Consider the following 21,565-nt stretch of genomic DNA (forward strand, 5'->3'; position numbering starts at 1 on the left):
CCGCAGCTCCGGGCGCTCCGTGCTAGCGGACTGCCAAGAGATGTGAGCACCGTGGAGATGCTCGTGGCGAGCGACCGGGAGCCGGCAGAGACGGCGCTGCTCCTGAGGATGGGCTGCGCCGAGAGACCGATACAGCCCCGGGGTGTCCGGGGGAAGGGACGAGGACCGCAGCCCGGGACCGGGAGCATCCCGGTGCTGGAGCGGGCGGGAAAGTCAAGAGCCACAGCCTCTGTCCAGTGCCTGCGAAGCCGCCTCCCCTGGGGTGCGCCCCGCGGTTTGTGAGTACTTTGCGTCGCCTGTCCGCAGACGGAAGCCGGGGAACACCCCTGGAGAGCTCTACGGGATCCCCACAACCGCCGTCGCCTGGTCTCCCCGCCTACCTCAGGGACAGAGTGACTGCCACCTCCCCCCCCCCCCACCTGCGGACCCGGGGCAAGGGCGGAGGCCCATCGGGGCCGCCCCCTTCACACCCAGGAGGTGGAGAGTTCACCCACCTCTCCGCCGTCCGCTCCAGCCAAATTCAACTCCGGTTCTCTCCTCCTGCGGCCCCGAGCCTCCTGACGCCCCCTGGTCCTCCCGCTATCCCCCCTCCCCAGAGACAGGGGAGGAGAAAAGAGGAGCCCAGGGCGTCATGACTGAGCTGAAGGCGAAGGGTCCCCGCACTCCCCACGTGGCGGGCACAGCGCCCTCGCCCACCCAGGTCGGAGCCCCTCTGCGGGGACGCCCAGACGCGGGCCCCTTCCAGGCGGGCGAGGCCTCGGGCCCGACGCCCACCGCCTCGGGCCTCCCCCTCTCCCTGGACGGACTGGTCTTCCCTCGGCCCTGCCAGGCTCAGGACCTGGACGGGAAGACGCCGGACCCAGAGTCGCTGGCAGACGTGGAGGGGGCGTATTCCAGAGGGGAAGCCGCAGAGGGCGCTGCTGCGAGACCCCCAGAAAAGGACGGCGGGTTGCTGGACAGCGTCCTGGACACCCTGCTAGCGCCCCCGGGCCCTGAGCGGAGCCCCGCCAGCCCCGCCGTCTGCGAGGGCCCCAGCCCTTGGTGCCTCTTTGGCCCCGAGCTTGGCCAAGACGCCCGGGCTGCGCCCGCCGCCCAGGGGGTCCTACTCCCACTCATGAGCCGCCCGGAGAGCAAGGCTGGCGACACCCCCGGGGCCGCCGCCGGCCAGAAGGTGCTGCCCCGAGGCCTGGCGCCATGCCGGCAGCTGCTGGCCCCGACGGCCTCGAGCCACCCCTGGCCCGCGCCCGCGCCGAGGCCGTCTCCTCAGCCCGCGGTGGTGGAGCTGGAGGAGGACGACTCGGATCCCGAGGGCTCCTCGGGGCCGCCCCTGAAGGGCAAATCCCGGCCCGCGGGAGGAGACGCGATCAGCGCTCCTGGGACGGCCGCGGGAGGCGTCGCCCCGGTGCCCAAAGAAGATGCCCGCTTCTCGGCGCCCAGGGCCGCCCCGGCGGAGCATGACGCGCCCGCCGCGCCCGGGCGCGCCTCAGTGGCCACCGCGGTGATGGACTTCATCCACGTGCCCATCCTGCCGCTGAACTCGGCCTTCCTGGCCGCCCGCACCCGGCAGCTGCTGGAGGGTGACAGCTATGACGGCGGGGCCGCCGGCGCCTTCGCCCCGCCGCGGGGCTCGCCCTCCGCCTCGGCCGCCCTGGGCGCGCCCGGAGACTTCCCCGACTGCGCGTACCAGCCTGACTCCGAGCCCAAGGACGACGCGTTCTCGCTCTACGGGGACCCGCAGCCGCCCGCCCTGAAGATCAAGGAGGAGGAGGAGGGGAGCGCCGAGGCAGCCGCGCGCTCCCCGCGGCCGTACCTGCTGGCGGGGGCCAGCCCCGCCGTCTTCGCCGACTTCCCGCTGGGGCCGCCGTCCAGGCCGGGGGAGGTGGCGGTGCCCGCGGCCGCCACAGGGGCCCCCGGCTCGTCCGCGGCCGCGTCGGGGTCAGCCCTGGAGTGCGTCCTGTACAAGGCGGAGGGCGCGCCGCCCCAGCCGGGCCTGTTCGCGCCGCCGCCCTGCAAGGCTCCGGCCGCGGGCGCCTGCCTGCTGCCGCGGGACCTGCCGTCCACCTCGGCCGCCGCCGCCGGGGCCACACCTGCACTCTACCAGCCGCTCGGCCTCAACGGGCTCCCCCAGCTCGGCTACCAGGCCGCGGTGCTCAAGGAGGGCCTGCCGCAGGTCTACCAGCCCTATCTCAACTATCTGAGGTGAGGGCCCGGCGCGGCGCGCAAGGACCTGTCCGGCCGCCCCCGGCCCCCGGCGCCCGGCTCCCCAGAGTGGCCGCCAGGGGTGGGTGGTCGGGGCGGGGCGCAGCGCAGCGCAGCTTGGCTTCCTTTTCCTCACCTCTTCTCCTCATTTTGGGGGGGGGAGGGGACACCGCGGGGGCCCAGATTATGCTGTTTCTGGAGCAGGCGTCCCCGACAATATGTTTCTAAACTTTCCAGATCTGCGCAGTCCCAAGGCGAACCAGCCTCGAGTTCTAAAAGTGCAGCGTCACTCTGGGTCCGCCGTAGGCCCGCGGAGCCGAAAGGGTGCGGCGACTCTGGGGTTTTATAAAATGCTTTTCTTCCTAGAAGGACAGTTACCGAGAACGTGCGTTCCGGAGAAGAAACGGTAATGCATCGTTCTCCCGGGCGGGGTGGCGCTGGGTGCCCGGCCAGAACCCAAAGCAGAACCATCTTAGGGGTCTGGACACTTGGCGCTTCATTTTCACCCGAATCTCTAGATTGAAATTAATTTATGTGTAATATATTTACAGTATGGCTTTAAATATCAATCACTTCAGTGCACTGTAGGCTAGTATTGTTTCAAGTTCTCTACTACTTTTAGCATACAAGTTTTGAAAAACATTTTAATTTACATACGAGAGTTACAGAATTTTAAAGAAAAAAGAAAGTGCTCTGGATTTGGAATCTTGTGTTGTGAATAGTCAAAACAGTGTCAATATATTGAACAATGCTTTAAAAAGACAAACACGGGTACTTGTTTAATTACAGAGATGACTTTTTAAAATGATTGTACTTTTAGAGCAAAACCACGTTTATTGTTTCCCACCGTGCAACAAGGTTATAACATTTGTCAAAAGACTAAGTTGATTCTCTGTAATGAGTTTTGCAGGAAGTTTTTTTTTTTTCTGAACATAAAATTAAATATTAATTATTTATTACTTTTGTTGGTACTCCTGATGAGAGGCTAATAACTTGCAAGTCTGATGAATCCAGTAACAGGTAGTATATCAAGTTCAGTTTGTTATGTTTTTCAGATCTGTATTTATATATGGCTGTAATTTTTAAAAACCTTGTCACTCTGTCTATTCTGGGTTAAGGAAACTTTAGTATTAGATAGTGGTGCACTTAAAAATAAATTGAGTACTTTGTTTTGCATTTCAAGGCCGGATTCAGAAGCCAGCCAGAGCCCACAGTACAGCTTTGAGTCATTACCTCAGAAGATTTGTTTAATCTGTGGGGATGAAGCATCAGGCTGTCATTATGGTGTCCTCACCTGTGGAAGCTGTAAGGTCTTCTTTAAAAGGGCAATGGAAGGTAGGCTCCTTTCTTGTTGGTTTAATTATAAATGACACCATCTAATATTTTACAGATCTTAATTAGCCCTTGCTTCTTCTAAGAAATGATGGTATTTCCATACAACTAAAAATATATGATGATATTTTAACAATATATTTTTATTTATAATAATGTCTTGAATGTGGTTGGATATTATAATTGTATAATATTTGACTAACACTTTTAATATTAGACAAAGCATATGAATCTTGCAACATGCTAACATTGTTCATTAACTTTAGAGAAACAACTTTATTCTAATTGAATTTTTATATTTCTATCACATCTATGTAAGATAACACTAAATTAAAATTTTCTTCCAAAAGTAAAATGGTAGAAGTCATCAAAATTATATATGTACATATATATGATGCAGTTACAAGTTTTCTTCATAATTATGTCCTTTCCCTGTATGATGTTTATGTAATAATTATATAATGGTAATTACAGAAAAAAATGGTTAAAGTTCCCTTTTTGTTTAGTGCAAACAATTTAAATCAAAAGAAAAATTTGGACTCCACAGTAATTTAATTTCTGCAGAAATATTTTGCTTTAAGTAAGTCTTTCATATTTTTAAAATCATCCAAATTACATATTTACCTAATAATTTTAGATTGATTTGCATAATGTATTTCATATTTGAACTTTTATAAAACATATGTTTTAATTTCATCCTTTCTATCTACACTAAACTCTAAGCGGCCAAGCACATTTATATTTGAAGATAGAAATACACTTAGACATCATTTCACATTTGAATTCTAGCGATAACTGTATTTTATAACAAGCGGACATGAATTTATGGTTGTCTCTGGAGTTCTGAGATCACACCTAGACAAGGAACCAAAGATCTGAATGTCTGCTTTTTTGCTTCCTGTTTGTGAGTTTTCTGATTTCAAGAGTCCTCTACATATAAGTAGGAAAGGAGGGAGTGGGGAATTTTTACCTTAAGGGAGCATTCAAAGGAGTTGACATGCATATTTAATACACATTTCCCCTAAGTGAAGTCACTTCAGTCGTGTCCGACTCTGTGCGACCCCATAGACAGCAGCCCATGAGGCTCCCCGTCCCTGGGATTCTCCAGGCAAGAACACTGGAGTGGGTTGCCATTTCCCTCTCCAATGTGTGAAAGTGAAAAGTGAAAGTGAAGTTGCTCAGTCGTGTCTGACTCTCCGCGACCCCATGGACTGCAGCCTTCCAGGCTCCTCCATCCATGGGATTTTCCAGGCAAGAGTACTGGAGTGGGGTGCCATTGTAGGTTAGTACTTCTAATTCTCAAGGAGTTAAGAAATGGTCAAAGAAACCGAAAAGTTTGACCAAGAAAGGAGAGTTCGGTCCACACACTTTGCCCATTTCTGGTCAGTTCCCAAAGGAGACATTGGGTGCCTCTTGGCATTGGCATGTCGGTATAAACCCCCAACAGGTTTCTGCCATAAGCCGTATGAGATCACCATGGAACCGCAGAGCAGGGCTCCTTACTTGCTTCATGCAAGGCATGTCATTCATTCACACAAGCACACGGTAGAGGTAATAAAGCACAGCAGAAAAGGCGTTTGCTAAGAGGACAAAGAACTAGAGCTCCAAGCATCCTTACCTTGTCCTGAAGGATCCTGGACGAGCCCCCAGGATGAAAGGTTGTTGTTGAATCACACTAAGACACCGGGATTCTTGACACCCGGAGGAGAAGAATTCAATCCGGGGCCAGAGACAAGGCTTGATCGCTCAGAGCTTTTGTGTAATGAAGTTTTATTAAAGTATAGAGATAGAGAAAGCTTCTGACATAGACATCAGAAGGGGGTAGAAAGAGTACCAAAAAGATTAATCCAAAAGATGTTTAACAAAAAAATTCACTATCCCTATAGATTGCTAACATATAATTCTTCATAACTATTATGCCCTTTTAGTGAAAATGATTCTCATCTATTAATGGTATATGTACTCCTCCTACTGAAATTAATGTTTCAAAAAAAGTAATTGCTCTTGTGCATTTTTAAAATATGATTGTTTCTCATGAAGGATGGATGTATTTAACTGATATTGAGTGTATGTATTAAATTAAGGGGACTTTAATTGCATTTTAAATTAGTTGAGGTGCTGTGACAAGAGAAAATGTGAGAAAATGGGACAACTGAAGGTAGTCTTAACTTTCCACTGACATCATTTAGTCATAGTTGCAGTTTGAGGCCCTTTGTGTGTGTGGAAGAGTTGATTCTCCAGTGGGTAATTGAAGTTACTGTTCCTATCTGACTTTGATCCTGGTTTAGTGAACATTCCCCTCTGCATTAATGTGATTTTCTTTATACTTACAGTTTTATTAGTCTAATTCTTAAATGAATGACCCTGTTGGAGTCTCCCCAAAGCCAGTTTATTCTAGCCCAGCTCTCTCTTTCTACAGATACACAAGTCCTAAAGACATACATCTAAATTTCTAAAGAGCATACAGTTAGTTGGTAGCTGACTGTTAGTCAACATAGGTTAGATTTTCTTTCATGCTTATAAATCAGAGATGGTATGCAAAAGTAGGCATATGACAAATGCTACTTAATTCTTGAAAATTACTTCAAAAGTGCATATAGGACCAAGAATACTCTAATTAAAATATAAATGTTTTCACATCATTATTATCAGAATAGCATCCTAAACATAAAAGATGTCTTCCCAAATTTGCAATGACAAAGCATTTTTTGGATCACTACTGTTGGCATGGTTCTGTTTTAATTTTGAGTAATAGAAATGAAGTACCTTTATTCAACATCGTTTACGAAGAGGAGCTCAAGATAAAAGTTGATAAATCATTTGGCTGTTAAATGACGAGTAAAATTAGTGACCTCTGGACATTGAGAAGAGCTTGTAAAGTGTATATATTCAAGGAAAACTGATGAGATTAAGATTAAACTAAGACTTGAAGATCCATATTAGGAAATTATTAAAGGTTAAGAAGTTTGATTGCCAGTGTTTGCTTGAATCAGTCACTTAAGGCAAGAAAATAGAAGGTTCTTTGAGTTTTCAAGAGTGAGAAAGATGAGTAGAAGAATATTTGTAATTGAAGAGAAATACCCAGTTTGAAATCTTAGAGTAAAATAGGGCTGTGTAATGAACAACTTCAGGGTATAACTATATGTGGATGCCATATGTCCAGAAATTGAATGTCATAGTCAACAATATGAATATTAAATACCAAAGATAATGATGATAATGGCCTTCAGGAGTGCTTTGTATGTGCCTGTGACTATTTTAATGTTGTATTGGTCTTGACCCTTTTAAGCCATATGGTGTAGACATTATCATCATTTTCAGTTTATAAATGAGGAAACTGCCTTTGTAAATTGCCTTAAATCACAAGAAGCAGTGGAATAGGATTCAAATCCAAGGTGTTTGACCCCAGAATCTATGCTTTCCACCACTACACTTTCTTTCTCATAATAGGAAATTCAGTTTCAGCTTCACAAAGAAACAATAGAGGGTTGGAAGAAAAAATATGAGCCAAGTGAGAAAACATCTAAGAAGGTAGAAGGGAATCCTAACGGAGAATGCAATATCAAGGGTGATTGAAAGTGTGTAATGTAAATGGATGGATGATACTAACACCACATTTAGGGCTGCAGTGAAAAGACACATTCAGGAGCCAAGAGCCAGTTTCCCCACCCCTGCTCCAAGTTAGAAGTGGGAGACCATAATGTGTATGCAGAAGTTACTCAGGAAAACTGGATTTCTCATGGTATGAAACAGAAAAGAGAAGAGGCAGAGAAAAAAGACATCCCTCAGGAAGTAGGAGAATGCAGAGGACAGAAATGACCTCTTAAGCTGAAAAAAAAAAAAAAAGAAAGAAAGAAAGAAAATATTAGCCAAAAAATAGTTGCTTGAATAGCCCATTGCATTCCTTTACTAATACTTGGAGTGAACCAGGAAGTGGTCAGAAATTGCCTTAATGCCTTTCAAGGAGAAGTCATAATGACCTGCCAGTCCTATAAACGCAGGCCTTGTATTAAGAAGGAAAAGATAATTTCTCACTGCCTTACCTCAGTAGGCACTGTGACTCGCTCAATGCTAGGAATACCAAACAGTCAGTGTGTAATTGTTTGCTAAATGAACCAGTCATAACAAATGATGCCAAGCTTTTATTCTTTGCATATTTTATACTGTGACAGCATTTGTAGTGAATATATTTGATGGAATAGGGTTGGGAAATATTGTTAATATAGTTGAAACATAGTGTTTAGAAGATAGGAAGCTAAGTAGATATTGATGGATTTTTAATTATATTACATTATGCCTCATTTTTCTATCTTAATTGAGGTATAAGTGACAAATAAAATTGTGAGATATTTAAAGTATACCCTGTAATGATTTGATATTATAGGTTCATGGTGAAAGAATTCCTCCCCATCAAGTTTTTTAACATACCTCAGGTATTTGCCTTTCTTTTTGGCAAGGACATTTAAGTTCTACTCTCTTGGCAAATTTCAGTTATATAATGTTATACAATGTTATTAACTGTAGTCACAGTATTACACATTAGATCCTCAGACCTTATTCACCTTATACCTGAAGGTTTGTATCCTTTTACCAATCTCTCCCTATTTCCCCCCACCCTCCAGCCCCTGGTAACCACTTCTCTTCTGTGTTTCTAGAAATTCAACTTATTTTTTAAATTCCACATGTAATGATATCTGTGGTATTTATCTCTGTCTGGCTTATTTCATTTAGCATAATATGCTCTATGTTCAGCTAGTTTTTGTTTTTGCATTAATTAACCAAATGTTTTTTGAGCACCTGCTGTATGCCAGGGACTATACTAGGTGCTGGTTGAAAAGTAAAACAGGACAGACCTAACTGGCTACAGCACTAGTGGAGTTTTTAGTATAGTGGAGGAAAGGGACATTCTCAGTTAGCATGCGTTTAACAAGTTATTATATATTAATGAGTTATTCCTGGACAACTAACTAGTCACTTGACCCATCTGACAGATGCTGGGGGTGGTGGAGAAGTCTTTAGAATTAGAAAGACACCCTCATAAGCAGTCTTCCCAGGTAGTCCTGCTACTGCTGCTGCTAAGTCGCTTCAGTCGTGTCCGACTCTGTGCGACCCCATAGACGGCAGCCCACCAGGCTCCCCCATCCCTGGGATTCTCCAGGCAAGAATGCTGGAGTGGGTTGCCATTTCCTTCTCCAATGGATGAAAGTGAAAAGTGAAAGTGAAGTCGCTCAGTCACGTCCGACTCTTAGCGACCCCATGGGCTGCAGCCTACCAGGCTCCTCCGTCCATGGGATTTTCCAGGCAAGAGTACTGGAGTGGGGTGCCATTGCCTTCTCCGAGGTAGTCCTAGTGGTAAAGAATTCACCTGCCAATGCAGGAGACATAAGAGACATGGGTTCCATCTCTTGGTTGGGAAGATCCCCGGGAGGAGGAAACGGCAACCCACTCCAGTATTCTTGCCAGGAGAATCCCATGGATAGAGAAGCCTTGCAGACTGCAATCCATGGGGTCACAAAAAGTCAGACACAGCTGAGCGTCTGAGCACATCATAAGCAGACCACAGAGGAAACAGAACAGAAATGAAGTATTTTTAATAGCATATTTCTTTCTGAAGTTGAGTGGAGCTGGTGTCATAGTCTAAAAATGAAAACTGATGTAGTAGCATCGTTCTCCGTGGTATGACTTCTAAAGCAGAAATGATGAACATTCAAATTTGTGAAAGATTATTTTTAAGACCAATTTTAGGTTTATAGCAAAATTGAGAGGACGGTATAGAGATTTCCCATGTACCTCCTGTGATTGCACATGCATAGCTTCTCTTATTATCAAAATCCTCCACCAGAGTAGTATGTTTGTTGCAACTGATGAATCTACGTCAACACATGCTTATCACTGAAAATCCATAGTTTACATTAGGGCTCACTCTTGGTTTTGTACCATTGAGTGGATCTGGACAAATGTATGATGACATGTATCCATGGTTAGAGTTTTATACAGAGTATTTTCACTGCCTCCCCAAATCCTCTGTGCTCTTCTGTTCATCCCTTCATCATCCCCAACTTCCTGTCAACCACTAATATTTATATTGTCCCCATAGTTTTGCCTTTTCCAGAATGTCATATAGTTGGAATCATACAGTAGGAAGCCTTTTCAGATTAGCGTTTTCCCTTAGCAATATTCATTGAAGCTTCCTCCATGTGAAAGGCTCATTTCTTTTTAGTGCTGATTAACATTCCATTGTCTGAATATACCACAGTTTATTTAGTCATTGATCTACTGAAGGACACCTTGGTTGCTTCCAGGTTTTGGCAGTTATGAATAAAGCTGCTCTAAAGATTTGTCTGCAAGTATTTGTGTGAACATCAGTTTTCAACTCCTCAGGGCAAATACCAGGCTTTCCTGGTGGCTCAGTGGTATAGAACTCGCCTACCAAAGCAGAAGTTGTGGGTTCCATCCCTGAGTCAGAAAGATCCCCTGGAGAAGGAAATGGTCGGGGGAGTCTGGCAGGCTGCAGTCCAAGGGGTCGTGAAAGACTTGGACATGACTTAGCAATTAAACAACAGCAGCACGGCAAATACCAAGGAGTGCGGTGGCTTGGTTGTATGGTAAGTGTATGTTTAGTTTTAGAAGAAACCACCAAATTGTCTTCCAAAGTAGCTGTATCATTTTACATTCCCACTGGCAATAATTGAGAGTTTGTCTTATTCCATGTCCTTGCCAGCATTTGTGTTTCTAGTGCTTTAGATTTTCTCCATTCTAACAGGAATGTAGTGCTAGCTCATTGTTGTTTTGACTTAAATTTCTCTGATGACATATTATGTGAAGTATATTTTCATATGCTTATTTGACATCTATATATCTTCCTTGGTGATGTGTTTATTACAATTTTGGCCCATTTTTTTTTCTGTTGAGTTTTAAAATGTTTTTTGTGGATTATTTTTGTTTGTTTGTTTGTTTGTTTTTAAATTTTATTTTATTTTTAAACTTTACATAACTGTATTAGTTTTGCCAAATATCAAAATGAATCCGCCACAGGTATACATGTGTTCCCCATCCTGAACCCTCCTCCCTCCTCCCTCCCCATTCCATCCCTCTGGGTCATCCCAGTGCACCAGCCCCAAGCATCCAGTATCGTGCATCGAATCTGGACTGGCAACTCATTTCATACATGATATTTTACATGTTTCAATGCCATTCTCCCAAATCTTCCCACCCTCTCCCTCTCTCACAGAGTCCATAAGACTGTTCTATACATCAGTGTCTCTTTTGCTGTCTCGTACACAGGGTTATTGTTACCATCTTTCTAAATTCCATATATATGCGTTAGTATACTGTATTGGTGTTTTTCTTTCTGGCTTACTTCACTCTGTATAATAGGCTCCAGTTTCATCCACCTCATTAGAACTGATTCAAATGTATTCTTTTTAATGGCTGAATAACAGACCTTTATCCTAGGTATTTTGCAAATATTTTCTCCCACTCTGTCTTTTTGTTGTTTTGATAGTGTATTTTACATAGTAGACAGATTCATTTTTAATGAAATATTGTTTCTCAATTCTTTCTTTCATGGATTATGACTTTAGTATTATATCTGAAAAATGTCATCAAACTCAAGGTCATGTGGATTTTCTCCTAGGTTATCTTTTAGTAGTTTTATAGTTTTGAATTTTATGTTTAGTTCTCTGATCCATTTTGAGTAGATTTGTGAAGGGTGTAATGTCTTTGTCAAGATAGATTTTTTTGCATATGGATGTCCAGGGTTGTTCTAGTATTATTTGTGAAGAGACTGTCTTTTTTCTATTGTAGTACAATTTCTCTTTTATTTTTTTAATTGATTTATTTATTTTAATTGGAGGCTAATTAGTCTACAATACTGTACTGGTTTTTGCAATACATTAAACTGAATCAGCCATGGGTGTACATGTGTTCCCCATCTTGAACCCCTCCTCCCACCTGCCTCCCCATCCCATCCCTCAGGATCATCCCAGTGCACCAGCCCCAAGCACCCAGTCTCATGCATCGAACCTGGACTGGTGATCTATTTCACATATGGTAATATACATGTTTCAATGCTATTCTCTCAAACCATCCCACCCTCGCCTTCTCCCAGAGTCCAAAAGTCTGTTCTATACATCTCTGTCTCTTTTGCTGTCTCACATACAGGGTCATCATTACCATCTTTCTAAATTCCATATATATGTGTTAGTATACTGTATTGGCGGAGAAGGCAATGGCACCCCACTCCAGTACTTTTGCCTAGAAAATCCCATGGACGGAGGAGCCTGGTAGGCTGCAGTCCATGGGGTCACTAGAGTCGGACACGACTAAGCGACTTCACTTTCACTTTCATCCATTGGAGAAGGAAATGGCAACCCACTCCAGTGTTCTTGCCTGGAGAATCCCAGGGATGGGGAAGCCTGGTGGGCTGCCGTCTATGGGGTCGCACAGAGTCGGACACGAATGAAGTAACTTAGCAGTAGCATACTGTATTGGTGTTTTCTTTCTGACTTACTTCACTCTGTATATTAGGCTCCAGTTTCATCCACCTCATTAAAACTGATTCAAATACAATCTTTTTAATAGCTGAGTAATACTCCATTGTGTATACGTACCACAGCTTTCTTATCCATTCATCTGCTGATGGACATCTAGGTTGCTTCCATGTCCTGGCTATTATAAACAGTGCTGTAATGAACATTGGGGTACACATGCCTCTTTCAATTCTGGTTTCCTCAGTGTGTATGCCCAGCAGTGGGATTGCTGGGCCGTATGGCAGTTTTGTTTCCAGTTTTTTAAAGAATCTCCACACTGTTCTCCATAGTGGCTGTACTAGTTTGCCTTGCCACCAACAGTGTAAGAGGGTTCCCTTTTCTCCACAGCCTCTCCAGCATTTATTGTTTGTAGACTTTTGGATAGCAGCCATTCTGACTGGCGTTTGATGGTACCTCATTATGGTTTTGATTTGCATTTCTCTAATGATGAGTGATGTTGAGCATCTTTTCATGTGTTTGCTACCATCTATATGTCTTCTTTGGAGAAATGTCTGTTTAGTTCTTTGGCCCATTTTTGACTGGGTTGTTTATTTTTCTAGTATTGAGCTGCATGAGCTGCTTGTATATTTTTGAGATTAATTCTTTGTCAGTTGCTTCATTTGCTATTATTTTCTCCCATTCTGAAGGCTGTCTTTTCACTTTGCTTATAGTTTCCTTCATTGTGCAAAAGCTTTTAAATTTAATTAGGTCCCATTTGTTTATTTTTGTTTCTATGTCCAATATTCTGGGTCATAGAGGATCCTCCTGTGGTTTATGTTGGAGAGTGTTTACCTATGCTCTCCTCTAGGAGTTTTATAGTTTCTGGTCTTACATTTAGATCTTTAATCCATTTTGAGTTTATTTTTGTGTATGGTGTTAGAAAGTGTTCTAGTTTCATTCTTTTACAAGTGGTTGACCAGTTTTCCCAGCACCACTTGTTAAAGAGTTTGTCTTTTCTCCATTGTATATTCTTGCCTCCTTTGTCAAAGATAAGGTGTCCATCAGATCAGATCAGTCGCTCAGTCATGTCTGACTGTTTGCAACCCCATGAATCGCAGCACGCCAGGCCTCCCTGTCCATCACCATCTCCCAGAGTTCACTGAGACTCATGTCCATTGAGTCAGTGATGCCATCCAGCCATCTCATCCTCTGTCCCATAGGTGCATGGATTTATCTCTGGGCTTTCTATTTTGTTCCATTGATCTATACTTCTGTTTCTTGCCAGTACCATGCTCTCTTGATGACTGTAGCTTTCTTGTACAGTCTGAAGTCAGGCAGGTTGATTCCTCCAGTTCCATTCTTCTTTCTCAAGATTTCTTTGGCTATTTGAGTTTTTTTGTTGTTGTTTTTCCATACAAATTGTGAAATTATTTGTTCTAGTTCTCTGAAAAATACTGTTGGTAGCTTGATAGGGATTTCATTGAATCTATAGATTGCTTTGGATAGTATATTGATTTTCACTATATTGATTCTTCCAATCCATGAACATGGTATATTTCTTCCTCTATTTGTATCCTCCTTGATTTCTTTCACCAGTGTTTTATAGTTTTCTATATATAGGTCTTTTGTTTCTTTAGGTAGATTTATTCCTAAGTATTTTATTCTTTTCATTACAATGGTGAATGGGATTGTTTCCTTAATTTCTCTTTCTATTTCCTCATTGTTAGTGTATAGGAATGCAAGGGATTTCTGTGTATTAATTTTATATCCTGCAGCTTTACTATATTCACTAATTAGCTCTAGTAATTTTCTAGTGGTGTCTTTAGGGTTTTCTATGTAGAGGATCATGTCGTCTGCAAACAGTGAGAATTTTACTTCTTCTTTTCCAGTTTGGATTCCTTTTATTTATTTTTCTTCTCTGATTGCTGTGGCTAAAACTTCCGAAACTATGTTAAATAGTAGTGGTGAGAGTGGGCACCCTTGTCTTATTCCTGACTTTAGGGGAAATGCTTTTAATTTTTCACCATTGAGGATAAAGTTTACTCTGGGTTTATCATGTATGGCTTTTATTATGTTGATGTATGTTCCTTATATGCCTGCTTTCTGGAGGGTTTTTGTCATAAACAGTTGTTGAATTTTGTCAAAGGCTTTCTCTGCATTTATTGAGATAATCATAATTTTTATCTTTCAACTTGTTAATGTGGTATATCACATTGATTGATTTGTGAATATTGAAGAATCCTTGCATCTCTGAGGTAAAGCCCACTTGGTCATGATGTATAATCTGTTTAATATGTTGTTGGATTCTGTTTGCTAGAATTTTGTTGAGGATTTTTGCATGTATGTGTATCAGTGATACTGGCCTGTAGTTTTCTTTTTTTGTGGATTCTTTGGTTTTGGTATTAGGGTGATGGTGGCCACATAGAATGAGTTTTGTAGTTTACCTTCCTCTGCAATTTTCTGGAACAGTTTGAGGATAGTTGTTAGCTCTTCTCTAAATTTTTGGTAGAATTCACCTGTGAAGCCATCCAATTCTGTGCTTTTGTTTGTTGGAAGATTTTTTATTACAGTTCGATTTCTGTGCTTCTGATGGGTCTGTTAATATTTTCTATTTCTTCCTGGTTCAGTTTCGTAAAGTTATACTTATATAAGAATTCGTCCATTTCTTCCAAGTTGTCCATCTTATTGGCATATAGTTACTGATAATAGTCTTTTGTGATCCTTTGTATTTCTGTGTTGTCTGTTGTGATTTCTCCATTTTCATTTCTAATTTTGTTGATTTGATTCTTCTCCCTTTTTTTCTTGATGAGTCTGGCTAATGGTTTGTCTATTTTATTTATCTCCTCTAAGAACCAGCTGTTAGTTTTGTTTATTTTTGCTATAGTCTCCTTTGTTTCTTTTTCATTTATTTCTGCCCTAATTTTTATGATTTCTTTCCTTCTACTAACCCTGGGGTTCTTAATTTCTTCCTTGCTTTAGGTGTAAAGTTAGGTTATTTAGTTGATTTTTCTCTTGTTTCCTGAGGTAAGTCTGTATTCCTATGAACCTTCCTCTTAGCACTGCTTTTATTGAATCCCATAGGGTTTGGGCTGTTGTGTTTTCATTTTCATTTGTTTCTATGCATATTTTGATTTCTTTTTTGACTTCTTCTGTGATTTGTTGGTTATTTATAAGAATATTGTTTAGCCTCCATATGTTTGTATTTTTAATTGTTTTTTTTTTTCCCCCATGCAGTTAATATCTAATCTTACTGCATTGTGATCAGAAAAGATGCTTGGAATGATTTCAGTTGTTTTGAATTTACCAAGGCTATATTTATGGCCCAGGATGTGATCTATCCTGGAGAATGTTCCATGTGTACTTGAGAAAAAAGTGAAATTCATTGTTTTGGGGTGAAATGTCCTATAGATATCAATTAGGTCTAACTGGTCCATTGTATCATTTAAAGTTTGTGTTTCCTTGCTAATTTTCTGTTTGGTTGATTTATCCATAGGTGTGAGTGGGGTATTAAAGTCTCCCAGTATAATTATGTTATTTTTAATTTCCCCTTTAATACTTGTTAGCGTTTGCCTTACATATTGTGGTGCTTCTATGTTGGGTGCATATATATTTATAATTGTTATATCTTCTTCTTGGATTGATCCTTTGATCATTATGTAGTGTCCTTCTTTATCTCTTTTCATGGTGTTTGTTTCAAAGTCTATTTTATCTGATATGAGTATTGCTGCTACTTCTGCTTTCTTTTGTTCTGCATTTGCATGAAATATCTTTTTCCAGCCCTTCACTTTCAGCCTGTATGTGTCCCTTGTTTTGAGGTGGGTCTCTTGTAGACAGCATGTATAAGGGTCTTATTTTTCTTTCCATTCAGTCAGTCTTTGTCTTTTGGTTGGAGCATTCAACCCATTTACTTTTAAGGTAATTATTGATAAATATGATCCTGTTGCCACTTACTTTATTGTTTTGGGTTCGAGTTTATAAGCCTTTTCTGTGTTTGCTGTCTAGAGAAGATCATTTAGCATTTGTTGAAGAGCTGGTTTGGTGGTGCTGAATTGTCTCAGCTTTTGCTTGTCTATAAAGCTTTTGATTTCTCCTTCATATTTGAATGAGATACTTGCTGGGAATGATAATCTTGGTTGTAGATTTTCCTCTTTCATCACTTTAAGTATGTCCTGCCATTCCCTTCTGGCCTGAAGAATTTCTATTGAAAGATCAGCTGCTATCTTTATGGGAATCCCCTTGTGTGTTATTTGTTGCTTTTCCCTTGCTGTTTTTAATATTTGCTCTTTGTGTTTGATCCTTGTTAACTTGATTAATATGTGTTTTGCCTTGGGTTTATCCTGTTTGGGACTCTCTGGGTTTCATGATCTTGGGTGGCTATTTCCTTCCCCATTTTAGGGAAGTTTTCAACTATTATCTCCTCAAATATTTTCTCATGCCTTTTCTTTTTGTCATCTTCTTCTGGGACTCCTATAATTCAAATGTTGGGGCATTTAACATTGTCCCAAAGGTCTCTGAGGTTGTCCTCACTTCTTTTAATTTTTTCTTTTTTCCTCTGTGCTTCATTTATTTCCACCATTCTATCTTCCACCGCATTTATCCTATCTTCTTCCTCAGTTATTCTACTGTTGGCTCCCTCCAAAGTGCTTTTGATCTCAGTTATTATTCATTATCGATTGACTCTTTTTTATTTCTTCTAGGTCCTTGTTAAACATTTTTTGCATCTTTTCAATCCTTGTCTCTAGTCTCTTTATCTGTAACTCCATTTTGTTCTCAAGATTTTGTATCATCTTTACTATTATTATTCTGAATTCTTTTTCAGGTAGACTCCCTATCTCCCCCTCTTTTGTTTGGTTTGGTGGGCATTTGTCCTGGTCCTTTACCTGCTGAATCTTTCTCTGCCTTTTCATTTTTTTAGATTACTGTGTTTGGGGTGGCCTTTCTGTAGGCTGGAAGTTTGTGGTTCCCCTTTATTGTGGAGGTTGCTCCCTGGGTGGGATTAGACTAGTGGTTTTTCAAGGTTTCCTGGTTAGGGAACCTTGCGTTGGTGTTCTGGTGGGTGGAGCTGGATCTCTTCTGTCTGGAGTGCAATGAAGTGTCCCATAGGAAGTTTTGGAATATCTGTGGGTTTGGTGTGACTTTGGGCAGCCTGTATTTTAATGCTCAGGGCTGTGTTCCTGCTTTGCTGGAGAATTAGTGTGCTAGTGTGCTATGTCTTGCTCTGGAACTTGTTGGCTCTTGGGTGGAGCTTGGTTTCAGTGTAGGTATGGAGGCTTTTGGATGAGCTCTTGTCAATTAATGTTCCCTGGAGTCAGGACTTTTTTGTTGTTTTCAAGTTTTGGAGTTAAGCCTTCTGCCTCTGGCTTTCAGCCTTATTTTTACAGTAGCCTCAAGACTTCTCCATCCATACAGCACAAATGATAAAACATCTAGGTTAATGGTGAAGATATTCTCTACACTGAAGGACACCCAGAGAGGTTCACAGAGTTACATGGAGAAGAGAAGATGGAGGAGGGAGATAGAGGTGACCAGGAGGTGAAGAGGGGGAGTCAAAAGGGGAGAGACCAATCTAGCCAGTAATCAGTTCCCTAAGTGTTCTCCACAGCCCAGAATACCCAGAGAGATTCACAGAGTTAAGTAGAAAAGATAAGGTGGAGGGAGGAAATAGAGGTGACCTGGGGGAGAAAAGGGAGAGTCAAAAGGGGAGAGAACAATAAAGCCAGTAATCACACCCCTAAGTGAAAATGGATAGTGAAGATTAGATTCTTAAAGGTACAAAATTGACAACAAATACCTAAATGCAAAATTAAAAGTCTAGAGTAGAGGTTAGACTCTCATAAATAAATATTAGAAATACAAAACAAAATCAATCACAAAAATTATAAAAAATATGTACATGAAACTTGCTTTAAAAATAGGTTTTCATCTTTTTTTGTGCAAGGTAACAGGTTACAAAAATGAAAATTAAAGGAGTAATAAAGAATGTAAAAATAAAAAATGATAATAGTAAAAATATATCTAGGAATTTCTCTGGAGCTGTTGTGGGTAGTGGCGGTCAGTTCAGTTTCAGATAGTTCCTTGTTCCAGCTTTCACTTGTTCTCAAGGTCTATGCTGCTGCTGCCACTAAGTCATTTCAGTCGTGTCTGACTCTGTGCGACCCCATAGACGGCAGCTCACCAGGCTCCCCCATCCCTGGGATTCTCCTGGCAAGAACACTGGAGTGAGTTTCCATTTCCTTCTCCAATACATGAAAGTGAAAAGTGAAAGTGAAGTTTCTCAGTCATGTCTGACTCTTAGCGACCCCATGGACTGCAGCCTACCAGGCTCCTCCATCCATGGGATTTTCCAGGCAAGAGTACTGGAGTGGGGTGCCATTGCCATCTCTGCTCAAGGTCTATAGGCCCCCTCCAATGCTTAGTTGGTGTTAGCTGCAGGATTTTAATCTGTTGCACCTGTCACTTCCAAAGCGGTTCCCTCTTCTTTGTTTATTTTGACTTCCTCTGTTTGCAAGTCACTTCAGTGTCTAATATCCACCCTTACACAAAGGGGTTAAGGTGGTCACTTATTTAGGCTCTCTTGTTCAGTTGTGCTGGGGGGAGGGAGGAACACTGCAAACAAATATTGCTGGCATGTGTGGGGGGTGCTTGCAGGGTATGGACCACACTGGGTTTGCTCCACTCACAGCGTCTGTGCTTTCCCAATCTATACTGATCAGGCCCAGGGTGCTCTGCAGGGGCACTGTCCAGAGTGGGCTCTACATTTCATGCTCTTCCCAGGTCTAAGCTGCTCAGGTTCAGATTCTTGGATACTCCATAAGGGCACAGACATGGTTGGGCACGCATTTTGTGCCCTTTCAAGGTCTGAGCAGCTCAGGTGACCAGGTGGTTGGCAAGCACACTATCCTAGGTGGGCAGTGCATCTTAATCACCTTCCCAGTTCCAGGTGTTCTGTGTGTCTCCTCTGAGGAACTGATCTCTGGCTGTAACCCTCCTGGCAGATGTCAACCGTCCAGTATCCCAGGAAGACTTGGTTAGCAACTGGGAGCGTGCTAACAGTTTGGTGGAGGATGTGTTTCTGAGGCTGAGATTGCCCCTTGCCTTGTGGCTTTGGCTGCCACCCGCCTGCCTCTCTGCCTCTAGAAGGGGAGGGCCAGTCCACAGCTGGCTAGCTCTCCTTTGGTGTCACTCAATCCTTTGTTCTGTGAGCAGGCCAAGCTGTGCCTTGGTTAGAACTTTTCGTGGGAAAGTTCTCTCTCCCTTTTTCTTTTCTCTCTCCCTGGCTATTCCAGTTTGGGTTGCTATCTCATGTTAGCTCCCTCAGATTGTCCTCAGGGCACTCAGGCCTGGTCCTTACCCTAAGCATGCAACTTGTGCCTCCCTGTCCAGCCCTCGCTGGCTGGTGGTGGCCACAAGCATCTGGGCTATTTCTCCACTGGCAGTTGCAGTTAGGCATGTATTCTGTGGGTTTTATTTTTTTTTATTTTTATTTTTTTTCCCTCCAAGTTATGTTTCTCTCTGAGATTCCAAAACTCCTCAAAGACCTGCCTGTGAGAGGGTTTCCTGGTGCTTGGAAAGTTCACCTTCATGACTCCCTCCCCAGGATGGGTCTCTGTCCCTAATTCTTTTGTTTCTCTTTTTGTCATTTATATTTTGTCCTACCTCCTTTCGAAGCTAATGGGCTGCCTTTCTGGGTGCCTGGTGTCATCTGCCAGCATTCAGAAGTTCTGTGGAAGTTGCTCAGCATTCAAATGAACTTTTGATGAATTTGTGGGGAAGAAAGTGGTCTTCCTGTCCTATTCCTCTGCTATCTTAGGACCACCCCCTCCCCATTTCTCTTTTATTAGAGATAAGTTGACAGTTAAGTTGGTTCTGTTTTTAGGCTTTCTATTCTGTTCAATTGATATATTTGTCTGTTCTTTCACAATGTCTTGATTATTGTAGCTTTGGTGTAAGTCTTGAAGTCAAGTAGTGCCAATCCACCAACTTGCATATTGTGTTGCCTATCATGAGTCATTTGCCTCTCCATATAAACTTCAGAATCATTGTGTTAAAATCCATAAAACCCTTCTGGGATTTTGATTGGGCTTATACCTGTGGATTGTTTTGGGAAGAACTGACATCTTGACAGTACTGAATCTTCCTATCCATGAACATGGACTATCTCCCCATTTATTTAGTTCTTTTATTTCATTTATTAGAGTTCTGTGATTTTCCTCATATAAATTATATATATATAGTTATATTTATACATAAGTACTTCATATTTGGGGATGCTAATTAAATGGTATTGTATTTTTAATCTAAAATTCCACTTGCTCATTTCTGGTACATAGGAAAGCAACTGACTTTTGTATACTAATCTTGTATCTTGTGACCTTGCTATAATTATTAGTTCCAGGAGTTGTTCTGCCAGTCCTTTTTGGATTTTCTACATAGAAGAATATATCATCTGCAAACAATGAGTGTTATCTCTTCCTTTCCAGTGAGTGTATCTCTTATTTTCTTTCTTTCTTTTTTTTTTTTCGTCCTATTGGATTTGTAGGACTTCTACTACAGTGCTGAAAATAAATGGTGAGATTAGATATCTCTGATTTTTCCTGACTTGATGGAAAATCTTCTAGTATCTCACCACTAAGTATGACCTTAGATATAGATTTTTTGTAGATTTTTTTTTTAATCAAGTTGAGAAAGTGCCTCTCTATTCCTCGTTCACTAAGAGATTTTTTTCACGAATGAGTGTTAAATTTTGTTGAATACTTTTTCTGCATCTGTTGATGTGATCAAGTGATTTTTCTTTTTTAGCTTGTTAATGTAATGGAACACATTAATTTTCAAATGTTGAACCAGTATTGCATAGGTGAATTAAACCCCATTTGGTTGTGATGTACAGTTACTTTTATACTTTTTTTGGATTTGATTTGCTAAGATTTTGATGAGATTTTCCACATCTACATTCATGAGAGATATTAGTATATAATTCTCTTTTTTTGTGATGTTTTTGTCTAGTTTTGTATTGAGATAATGCTGGCCTCATGGAATGATTAGGAAGCATTCTTTCTGTTTTCATCTCTGAAAGAAAATGTAGAGAGTTGGTATCATTTCTTCCTTAAATGTTTGGTAAAATTCATCATTGAACCCTCTGGGCATGGTGCTTTCTGTTTTGGTCAGTTGCTAATTATTGATTCAGATTCCTTAATAAAGTTCTGTTCAGATTGTTTGTTTCTTCATATGTGAGATTTGGCAGATTGTGTCTCTCAAAGCATTGATCCCTTTTCATCTGAGTTATCAAGTTTTTAAGCATAGAGTTGTTCATAGTATTCTTTATTATTCATCTCATGTCCACAGGATCTATAATGATGTCTCCTCTTTCATTTCAGATATTAGTAATTTGTATCCTTTCTCTTCTTTTTTGTTAGCTATCCTGGCTAGAGGCTTACTAATTTTATTGATCTTTTCAAAGAACCAGTTTTTGGTTTTGTTTATTTTCTTTATTCATTTCTTCTTTTCAATTTCATTGATTTCTGATCTAATTTATTATTTTTCTTCTACTTATTTAGCTTAATTTA

The 21,565-nt window shown here is 41.9% G+C and overlaps 1 protein-coding gene across 2 annotated transcripts in view; it reads left to right on the top strand.

Moving 5' to 3' along the window:
* Nucleotides 1-490: 490 nt before the first annotated feature.
* PGR (progesterone receptor) overlaps nt 491-21,565 on the top strand; it is a 107,863-nt gene continuing 86,788 nt past the window's right edge. Inside the window, exons 1-2 of one of the 2 annotated variants that reach the window (XM_055547580.1) lie at nt 491-2,199; nt 3,383-3,534. In XM_055547580.1, coding sequence (XP_055403555.1) covers nt 632-2,199; nt 3,383-3,534 — 1,720 coding nt within the window. In that variant the 5' untranslated portion in view covers nt 491-631. Of the gene's footprint in view, nt 2,200-2,386; nt 2,606-3,382; nt 3,535-21,565 lie in introns of those variants that run through there. The other variant, XM_055547581.1, reaches the window with a different exon arrangement.

The sequence above is a fragment of the Bubalus kerabau genome, chromosome 15 (genome assembly GCF_029407905.1).
Source record: "Bubalus kerabau isolate K-KA32 ecotype Philippines breed swamp buffalo chromosome 15, PCC_UOA_SB_1v2, whole genome shotgun sequence".
NCBI classification, from domain to species: domain Eukaryota; kingdom Metazoa; phylum Chordata; class Mammalia; order Artiodactyla; family Bovidae; genus Bubalus; species Bubalus kerabau.